Source organism: Ostrinia nubilalis, chromosome 15, assembly GCF_963855985.1.
Source record: "Ostrinia nubilalis chromosome 15, ilOstNubi1.1, whole genome shotgun sequence".
NCBI classification, from domain to species: domain Eukaryota; kingdom Metazoa; phylum Arthropoda; class Insecta; order Lepidoptera; family Crambidae; genus Ostrinia; species Ostrinia nubilalis.
The window spans coordinates 14,027,758-14,038,936 of NC_087102.1; the positions used below are offsets into that span (position 1 = coordinate 14,027,758).

The window sequence follows — 11,179 nt, forward strand, 5'->3', positions numbered from 1 at the left end:
TGTATGTTAAATTATAGCCTGACCAGGAACATAAAAACCCTGGCATAGAGGCGCGTCAATTGCATTTGATAGTGCAACACTGAGTACAGTCGTACCTGTGTTAAATTAATAAGCTAACTTTATGTATCAGGATTCAGGATTACGGGCTAATTTGATATTTTCATAAATTAACGAAAAAATATTATTATAGGTAACCTGGTTTAAATAAATTAAATAAAACCATCAATCGAGCTAGTAGGATTTATTTTATTATTCATCAATAATCAAATTCAGAACTTGAATATTCAACTGCAATGTCTGCTCATGAACGCTTCAAACTCGGTACTTCTTTCCCAATTCCATAAAATTCAACACTTAGAAAGTGACAATTTTTAAAAAAATAGGTAGTTGAAACAAACCACAGCTAATTTTCATAGTGGACTGTACTATACGATAAACATGTCAGTCAATTTGACAACCTTTGTCGGAAACATTATTCAATGAAAATATTGTCCGAACCTTAGTATTTCTCTTCGACAAATACTTTAACACATTGTGAACCACTTTTCTTTCACGACTATAAAAAGATTTTAGCAATTTAATTCACAAAATCAATTGCGCACATTTAAAATAAAGTTTGTTTACACTTTGACAGCAATAGAATGACATGCAAGGTGACATGTCAATGAAGTTTTCAGTTACTGTTGCCATTAAAAGAAATTAGTACCATTAGTTTTCCGCAACATGGCGAGGGTTTTTATGTTCCTGGTCGGGCTATACGTAAGTTATTATTAACTTCACAAATTAATTATTTTTTGTAGTAGTTAAGTAATTTAATTATTATTTCTTTATTAACAACGATAGCGTAATTAAATTATAAATTATATAAATTGTTAAGTTAATTAAATTGAATGATAAAAAATATACTAACTGAACAAAAACAATAATAATATTTCATAGCCTTTAATAAATCAAACCTAGCAAATAAAAAACAGATTGGATGCAAAATTATATTATAATGTTACAATGTTTAATAAAGAATAAAAAATAATACATAATAAAAAGAAAGCATTAAATTTAATTTTCCAGGCGTGGTTTGTTGGTGGCATTGGTATTATTATAATATTCGAGATCTGAAAAAAGATAAAATTATAATAAATCACCTGAAAGCCTTTTACTGCCATCTATCTATAACTTTTGTAATTACGTTGGCTATACAGTCTCATAGCAGCTCCAAGCACAGAGTTAGTTCCACTTTCTTACGTTACGTTTTAGTTCAGAAAATGTTCAATAGATGGCGGTATAAGAAAATAATACAGAATTTTGGTTTTATTTAATTTCATACCTTTAAAAAATAATACTTTAAATAATAATTAAGCGAATTAGTAGAGTTACCTTAGCTCTGCAATGAATGCTAAGTGCACAGTGTTAAATCTGTTAATGTTTCGGAGTAAATAAGTCTTACAATAATTTCGAACTCCTTTAGTACAGAAAAAAAACTTTGATAAATACAGTACCTACTTATGTAGATGTTACGAATTCTCCTTTTTATAAAATATTAAAGAGCTTTTAAAGCTATTTAGTTCAAACAAATTAGCTAGATGGCGGTGTATGAGCATAATTTTGATCGAAAATATCAATTGTATGCAAGTACGTATTTCTGATCATAATTCCTATTAAAATTATGTACCTACTTTGTTACAGTTGTTGTATCTGAACTAAATATTTTCTGATTTTGCGCTAAAAACCTACACGTATTTTTATAGTTAGTAGGTTTCTGAGAGACAGGTCAACAAAAGCAAGGAGAGGTATTCGTAACAACTATTCCTGAAAAATTTCACATAATTTTACATAGCCTTGGATACGAAGCTTTTTCAACTGAACTGTGCAAACTGAATGCTCCCTGCAACTTTTTTTACGGAAACAAAAAAAAAATTCCAAGAAAAGGCAAACAGAGGATGCACATTCAAACAAATGAAGACCGATCCATGGTATAGACACTGATGCCACCTTTCAGTAGTACCCTATTTATGTAGACAACAAACTTTTGGAACCTTTGATCGTAAGCAGCTATTATCTGGGGGCACGGCAGTGCCCCCACCAAGTCGAGCAAAAAAGCGGCACGGCCGTACCATCCTTTTCTCGAAGCAATTCAGGCCATTTTCGACCGCCTGTAACTTCGTTGTGGATAAAACTAGAAGGCTGAATTTTCATTAGCTATGCAGGCATTGTAAAGACACGGTATATTTAAAATTTCATTCAATTTGAACCAGTAGTTTAAGAATTATAACGGGTCAAAGTTACTTAATTTTGTCACTCACTGACTCACTGACTGACTCACCGATCATCAAAACTCTAAGGCACTTCTAGCAGACCTAGAAGCTTCAAATTTGGAATATAAGTAGTGTTTGGTGTATGAATCAAGGAAAAACTAAAATATTTGGGGGCACGGTAGTGCAACCGCCAAGTCGAGTAAAATTTTTCAATTTCGGTCCAGTTTTCTAGATACATAACTGCTGTCTACAAAATACAAAAAGAAATGATATTTGGGGGCACGGTAGTGCAACCGCCAAGTCGAGTAAAATTTTTCAATTTCGGTCCAGTTTTCTAGATACATAACTGCTGTCTACAAAATACAAAAAGAAATGAGATCCGGTGAGATCCCATCAAAAACAATACTTGTCAAAAAAACCAAGTCTCGCAACTCAGTTGTTCTACGGTAAAAAGTTGTGAGATCCATGTAATACCAAGTCCAGGCCAGGAAATCTTTAACGTTTTACATAAATATATTGACTTGGCCATCGCATGAAAACACGTGTAAATTAAATTATTTAGTGCGATGGCCAAGTCAATAATTTATGTAAAACGTTAAAGATTTCCTGGCCTGGACTTGGTATTACATGGATCTCACAACTTTTTACCGTAGAACAACTGAGTTGCGAGACTTGGTTTTTTTGACAAGTATTGTTTTTGATGGGATATTTTTTTTCTATTTAAAAAAGACCTCAATTGACAAAACATACATCTTAATATTTAAAGCCGATTGATGTAAGGAAATTCTGTAATGAGTTTTATGAGTGTTATATTATTTTGGATGTCATCCTGCATCAGTCTGGCGCATTGGTTCCCAAACTAATTTGAGACGCGCCCCCTTTCGACCATACAAAATGTTCCGCGCCCCCCCTCCTCCAGTCAAGATTATTTATTGGTTGTATCGAGCAGTCTGGAATGCATTCTCTCAGCGGTCGTAGGTTTTTTTATTATACTTAATTACACACTACACAGATGGCCCGCACCCTCCTTTAAAGGTCTTTGCGCCTCCCCTGGGAACCAATTTGCACTTTGGGAACCAATGGTCTAGTCTAGCGTATCATGTCAGCACAAACATACAAAAAAACAAGCAAAGCAACAACAAAAGCAGACGTCACCACTAACTAACCTATGGCATAGACACAGACGTCACCTTTCTGTAGTCCTCCTCCCGCATCCCATGGGCCAAGTAGCTGAAGGACAAGAAGTCGCTGTGGTTGGAGACCAGCTGGAAGACCATGGTCTTCGAACCGGTCTCTCCGCGGACCAGGCTGAAGTTGACCTCCCCGGTCGCGTCTACGGTAGCTGTCACGTCTAAGTATGTGATTACGAAGCCTTTCTGGAATGGATGGAGCGAATGTTAAGGTTGGGACTACGAATTGAAGTCAATTAATGTATGATTTTCGAAGTATGGTTACGCTATAGAATAAGACCTTCCCGTGGATGTCTAAGAGTAGGCGCACACCGTTGATTTTTAGTTGGCCGATAGTTGTGCCCGATTTTAAATTTTATGAAGAATCGGCCAAATCGAATCGGCGTAGTGTGCGCACTCCCATACTTGCCCATACTGATCAACTGCCCGACTAAACTATCGGCCGACGAAAAATCAACGGTGTGCGCCTGCTCTTAAAAGGCGATGTAGCGACAACTCGTCCTAAACTACTCGTAGTATGCCCGGAGTATGGGACAACTCCCAGTCTTTCCGTGGATGTCGTGAAGGCAACTTAGAGACAAAATATGCGAATGTTAGCCCCCCCCAAAGCGTACGGCTAGTGAGAAATGTAGGTCAAATCCTATGTTTACCTCTGGTGGACACTAAATGATCTGATGATAACAAATACTTATGCAAGTATGATTATGTGGACATTGAAAATATTGATTGACGACTTAGCAGTTCCAAATACATCATCAAATAATGAACTAGAATATTCTAAAGTTTTTTTCCCACTATTATCAAGCACAGAAACATCAAAAAGTCTATGCTACTCGCATGTAGCCTTACGTTTCCATCTCTGCTAAAAATAAACTTGAAATAGGCTTTACCTTGGCCGTCGTGGTCAATGTGACGAAAAATGGGTCGTAGTTGTTCAAATGCCTGTAGCGGTCCGACGTGCCCTGCATCGGGAGGGACTCTGGAATATTACACAGTTTTACAGTAGGTACGATAGAGCTTTTGTACTATCTTACTTTAACTTTGACAAACGTTAAGAATCTGTCAAACTCCATACAAAAACACCGGTTATCGTTATAGTTACGGTCAAAATTAGGTGGTGCAACTCAGTCTAAGTGTAATTGCGTTTGTTTATTAAGGGTTTTAGTGGAGGTTTATTTTTACCATTATCATTTAGTTAGCCTCAAATATGTAGGTTCATGACAACCAATGTAGCCAAAAAGTTCGCTACACGTCTGTGTTACAATTGGAATAAGGTTGTGTTGTATTTGTTCACTTTGGTTGTCACGAACTATTTGACATAAATACACTATCACTTAGTATACGTAGTAATACCAGGCCTGTTCATCTCCGCGAGTTTACATCGAAAACAAAACACGCACGATGGCCCACCTACAGGATACTATTCGACAAGGCCTCACATACGAGCGAACATTGACTCACGCACGCGTATTCTTGTGTATGATGGAAGAAAATAAAGAGAATGGTGTACTAAATACTATGCAGTATTTAACTGCCTAAATAATAATAAAAACACAGAATGTACTTTTTTAAGTTGCCTCAAGACACTGAGAGGTAAATAAGTAGTTAATATTATTCATGATAATTCATGCTAAATCATGTATTTCCTCCGCCATTTTCCGCAGTTTGGCACCACACGTCCACGTCACATCATTTTACCGAAGTCAGCCCTATAGCTTCGGCGCAGTGCCGATCACTGACGTTTGTCAACAAAATGGTGCTTGACTCTTGAGACAGGCTAAATTACACCATATTGTTAATGACATTGAGCATACATTTTATTAAATACCTACGCGAAGTAAAACTTCTGTACGTAGTACTTATTATTATTCTGTGGTAATACGTAGTATATTTTATGTCACCATTCTCTATCCCCAGTCTAGCTGTTTATGTTTATGCACAAATCAAAATCCCTGGCGGAATTATTTTATAGTTCAGCTATAGTTATGAGTGTCATAAACTGCTAAACAAACGCCAATAAAACTTATCTCGTCGATACCACAAAGCTATCCAGGGCCGATCCCATGGGATTGCGCGTCAAAGCATTCTAGCAAAAGGTAGAGACGGGATAAACGAACGCCAGTCGAATTGTTCAAGTCGATTTGCTTGCCCTTGCTCAATTCACCTGTAATGCGGCAGTATTATGTACTTTATGTGATTAGAAATATTATTTGAAAATCAATATTATTTTAAACAATTTTTTTGCAGGGAGTGTAGGATACTAAGTTCGGCAAAAACTCAACTCCCAGATAAGATCATTACTAAAGCAAGAACATCCGACCAAATAAAAGCTTATGGAGAGATAAGCTGATAATAATACTGGTTTCGTTACACAACAACACAACAACGCGGAGAACAGAATATTAGAGAAAACAAGACGACGAAAGATGAAGTTTTTGAACCTGAAATCTGAGAAAAAACTTTGACCAACCCATTTCTTACACCCGATGTGGTTTGTACAATTGATATCGCTTTTATTTTTGACTAGCGGCCGCCCGCGACTTCGTACGCGTGGATCCCGTTTTGCCCCCTTCATCTATCTTACGCGGTTTACATTTTTTCATACAAATGTTTTTTCCCGCTAACTCCCGTTCCCGTGGGAATTTTGCAATATCCTGTTGTAACTAAGCTTTAAGTTTACTAAGGTACCTGCATGCCAAATTTCAAGCGTCTAACTTAAGCGGTTTAGATTTTTCATACAAATGTTTTTTCCCGCTAACTCCCGTTCCCGTGGGTATTTAGCAATATCCTGTTGTAACTAAGCTCTAAGCTTACTAAGGTATCTGCATGCCAAATTTCAAGCGTCTAACTTAAGCGGTTTAGATTTTTCATACAAAAGGATTTTCCCGATAATTCCCGTTCCCGTGGGAATTCTTAAGTATCCTATAACCTGCCCAGGAGTATGAAGAATAATTGTACCAAGTTTCGTTAAAATCCGTCGAGTAGTTTTTGTTTCTATAAGGAACATACAGACAGACAGACAGACAGACAGACAGACAGACAAAAATTTTACTGATTGCATTTTTGGCATCAGTATCGATCACTAATCACCCCCTGACAGTTATTTTGAAAATATATTTCATGTACAGAATTGACCTCTCTACAGATTTATTATAAGTATAGATTACCTAATTCAAACCTCGACGAGGCTTGGATAATTAAGGTAAAAGTGAACTCGATTTGGCATCGGGTGCACATTTTTCGTCATAATTCGTATAAAACCGACCAAAGTCGCATCACTAGCAAAAGGTACGAATATCTGATAAAGTATTGATGGGCCGATATAACAGGGTCTATCCAATTATGTGTTCTGATTGCGATTGGGAGTGAAAGAACCATCCTTGATTGGAGGGGCAATAATTTGGGGCAGTTTACCCACAACTAGGGATTTTGATACCCTTGTACGTTTTTGGGGCATTTTACCGAAAACATGTGGGTAAAACTAGGGATTTGGATTTCTATGTAAGTTCTTGTATCTATGTTAACATAGATATTAATAAATCTAATGTATTTTATTCCAACAGTCATACCAATGGAGGTAAGTTAAAGCCAGTTTTTCTTTGGTTGAGAATTTCAGGTGAAACTTGATTCCACCTTCGGGCCTGATCATCACTTTCCATCAGGTGAGATGCAGATCAAGAGAAAAAAATGATTAGAACATTTCTTATGCTGTTGCGGTTAGAGAAGTTTATCATAGTTAGGCCATACCTATTATCATAGTTAGGTCATACATTAGAGGGGCCAAGCAGCGTTTAAGAAGCAGAATTTTTTAACACTTACTTATCTGTATAATTAACATAGTTGCACTTAAGTAGTACCTACATATACACAACCAAGAAATAAAAGCCAACAAAATTCCGTGATAAATGCTAAGTAGTTCTACTCTTTCCTAAGTGGGACGAGTCCCACAGCTCTGAAGTATCCGGTAACCGGCCAAACTTAAAAGTTGTAACTTAAGGTAGCATTCGGATCAAGACGACCGCGACGCGAGACCGCGACTCGAGACCGCGACCGGCGACCGCGACCCACTGCTTTATATGAATTAATAGGAAGTGCTGACGGATGCAAGCAACCGAGTCGCGCGACGTGTGGGCGTGGCCTGCCGGCTACTTGCGTCGCGCGACTCGGTCGCTCACAAGGCAGTGCCGTGACGCGACAGATGCAAAATGGCCGTGTTTTCTTCGCACGAAGACGAAATTTTAATAGAATTAGTAAGTTTCGTATGGGTCGCGCGTAGGGTTGCCAACTCTTGAAAGGACCAACCCGGGAGAATTGGGGGGGGGGGGGGGGGGGCTTGCTCCATAGTTGCTCCATCACGCTGAATACGCGCTCGAATGAAGCATTAATAGAGACAGGAATGGAAAGAACAAACGTGACCATTTTTTTTAATTCAGGACAGGGATTTCTGTCTTTCGATTTCGTAAAGAAGTCAACCCAGCGTAAATCCACTCGGTTGCACCTCACGCAAAAGTCCAACCTCATCGTACAATTTGTCACTATCTATGTCAATATTTAATAATTCTTGGAGTTTAGTAATGCTGATCCATGTGATTGGTTCTGTTAAAGATAAAATTTATAAACAAGTACGAGCAGCAATGGATGCATTTAATTTTTAGAAATACCGGAGAAAATATTGCTCTCCGGGAGGTCGGGAGGTTAACCATTATTTCCGGAGTCTCCCGGGCAATCCGGGAGGGTTGGGAACCCTAGTCGCGCGACTCGTGTCGCGAAGATTCGTGTAGCTGTCGCCCTGCGACCGGTTGCTTGTCGCGGTCTCGGGTCGTGGTGTCTCGTCGCGGTCGTCTTGATCCGAATGCTATCTTTAGGCTTAATTGAAGCAGACTTTTATGACCCGCCTTAATTATTTAAGAGAGTTCTAACAACTCCTGTAAAGTTTATTGAAACGTATTTACTAAAACTGGGTAATAATAATAATAATAAATATAATGGAATTTACAAAAAGTCTACATTGTGCCCCTGGTTCTTTCTAGTACAGGTATCATACCTAAACACTTACACCATAGCCTAAAACTCATTGACCTTCCGGAAAACAGTTACATAACAATGCAAAAAGCAGCTATATTAAACACGTGCCGAATAGTACGGCGATTCCTTCAAGATGAGCCTGCTATGGCAACGTAATCCAAATATTTTTATAGATTCGATTATAGATCAGGTACTTGGCCATGCCCGTAGCTGATCTTATATTATACCAGCTCTATAGCTGAGATGAAAAAATCGCAAACATATAAATATAAATAATAATAAATATCTTTGGACAATCTCACACAGCGCCGTCTAGCCCCAAAGTAAGCAATTAATATGCTTGTGTTAGGCCTCAGCCTCGAACTTAGCGGGCAGCGGGGCGGGAGCGGCGGCGGCGCTGGAGCGGGGCGGGCAACGCAGACCCGTTCTCGAAACAAGCGGGCAGCTCGCGCGGCGCTTTAGCGGCGAAGTGTTGTGTTCGGGGTTGTGTTGTCGAGATATTTGTTTTTATTCGCAAACGAAATGTCTGGAACACGGCGACAATTATATTTCGATTCAAATTTATTCCTAACGCTCGATTTATTGTGGGCAAAAGAAGGAGTGCGCTGCCCGCTCGTTGCCCGCTCCCTCGTCGCTGCCCGCTCGTTGCCCGCTCCGGCGCCGCTGCCGCGCCGCTGTTTTCGAGAACCGGTCTATTTGATTTTACGCATAAGATCCTGCCGCTCCCGCGCCGCCGCCGCCGCCGCCCCGCTGCCCGCTAAGTTCGAGGCTGAGGCCTTATGGGTGCTAGCTTAACGGATGTACTACTTATATACTTTTTTTTTAAATACATACATATTATACATAGTAACACCCAGACCCGTCACAGAAATTAAAATTCATCATTTCAATTTCTGCCCGGCCGGGAATCGAACCCGGGACCTCTCGGCATAGTAGTCCGTTCTGAACCACTAAACCAAACGTAAGTAAGGCAAACTGAATCATTATAAATACATATCTAGGCTACTTAGTCATCCGTCATGCATAACTTAGTCAGTGCTTGAGGTATGGGAGCGGCACGAGAGGGGTGACAGTGACATATTGTGAAGTGACAGAGCATATAAATCTGAAACACATCAGGAGTATCGATGACATTTGACGTCTCAAGAACACTCTCATTAGGGATGTTATGGATATGTAGTTTCGGTTATGGATACGGTTACGGATATAGGAAAAATATTATATCGGTTTCGGTTACAGTTACGGATATTTTTTTATTTCGGATATCCGAAAGTTTCGGTTACGGTTACGGATATCTGTGCTTTAGAATGCAATTTGCAATAGTTGTCCAACACGGACACGGTTCAATCATGGCCGCACACTTTACATCGAATAAAAAGTAATAAAAAAATAAGAATTGATACTAGATGGCATTATAAAGATAAATCAGGCTGTTATGCCTTTACATATAATGCTATACAAAAACAATTTAAACTGCCCTACATCCGAAACTTTTGAATCGGTTACAGTTACGGTTTCGGATATTTTTTTATTTCTGATATCCGAAAGTTTCGGTTACGGTTACGGATATCCATAACATCCCTGCCTCCCATGCCGCTCCCATACCTCAGGTAATGACTCAATTAAGCTCTAGATCAATAGGTTATAAGTATAAGTAAAGATAAACGCATACTTACTTGTGTATTCGATGCCGACTCTAAACTTCTCAGTTCTATACCTTTCCGTGTAGCTTGACACAGCTAGAGTTCCCATTAAGAAAATCACTAATATCTTCAGCATTTTCAGAAAAATCACTCTGAATTCCTTCAAAAAACACGGGTCACTTTGGTAGCAAAGACAGTAGTGTCTAAAGATATTTTAACACTGAATTTTTTGTCGTTTATCTTATCAATTGATAGATATTTTCTCGGAGCGATAAAAGATATTGATGCAGCATTGAAAAGTTAAAAGTATCAGATTTCGTAATCTTTGCAACTGGATGATATATGTTTAACCTAGATATTCGAGTGGGTTTGTCAATATTTGCACTGTATATGTTTTCTGTGCTCTTGAAGGTACAAAGGGATTTTGAATCCAATATTCTTAAATGAAAAAACATACTTCTGTCACACGAATATTATAAAGGCGAATGTTGGTGAGTGTGTATGCTTGTTACTTCTTCACGCAAAAACTGCTGAACGGATTTTGATGAAACTTTACAGTGTTATTGTTTATAACCCAGAATAACATATAGGGTCTTTATGATGATCTGTGACAAACTGAATTTCATAAGTAAAGCCTCGGGCAAAAGCTAGTATTTTATACGTCAAATCAATCAAATCAAATAATTTTTATTCACGAACATGGGTTGTGTTTATGTGAAGTGAATTGTCTCAATTGGATTATAAAAATAATGTCATCAAAATGAAAAATCTTTATTTAATTTAGACCAATATTTGGCACATGAACGTCAATTAAGTTCGCCTTTTGTACCCTGCTCAATGTGAAAATTAGATTTTAAAAAAATACTATAGTTTTTAGGTTCTTTACTTTAGAAAGTGATAAAAAATATGTATACAGAGTGTTAGGTAATGGGTATATGAGCCGACACTATCCCATGTTAACATGGTCATATAAATGGTATGGTGAAGTCAGAAATTTGATATCATCATTTTTTTTTTTTTTTTTTTTCTTAATTTTCATACAAAATAATTTTTTTTAAATCCGATTTGT

General features: G+C 38.1%; 1 protein-coding gene across 2 annotated transcripts; it reads right to left on the reverse strand.

Annotated features, from left to right (window-relative positions):
• Positions 1-975: 975 nt before the first annotated feature.
• On the reverse strand, positions 976-10,333 carry LOC135078545 (uncharacterized). 2 transcript variants are annotated; one of them, XM_063973082.1, is made up of 4 exons: positions 10,144-10,333; positions 4,333-4,421; positions 3,443-3,628; positions 976-1,112 (listed from the first exon to the last, which is right to left on the reverse strand). In XM_063973082.1, exons 1-4 carry the CDS (start codon positions 10,244-10,246, stop codon positions 993-995), a joined length of 498 nt encoding a protein of 165 aa, XP_063829152.1. In that variant the 5' UTR covers positions 10,247-10,333; the 3' UTR covers positions 976-992. The 2 variants fall into 2 exon arrangements, with proteins under 2 accessions (XP_063829152.1, XP_063829153.1); XM_063973083.1 differs by having other exon boundaries at positions 3,419-3,628; positions 10,144-10,331.
• Between the last annotated feature and the right edge of the window lie 846 nt (positions 10,334-11,179).

What these genes read in the sequence shown, in the direction of transcription:
- LOC135078545 (XM_063973082.1), bottom strand. Translation starts at nt 10,246, where the DNA reads ATGCTGAAGATATTAGTGATTTTCTTAATGGGAACTCTAGCTGTGTCA. An exon ending in AGTCGGCATCGAATACACAA is followed by an intron (nt 4,422 to 10,143) that starts GTAAGTATGCGT and finishes GTAATATTCCAG; the next exon opens with AGTCCCTCCCGATGCAGGGC. An exon ending in GGGAGGAGGACTACAGAAAG is followed by an intron (nt 1,113 to 3,442) that starts GTGACGTCTGTG and finishes ATCTTTTTTCAG; the next exon opens with ATCTCGAATATTATAATAAT.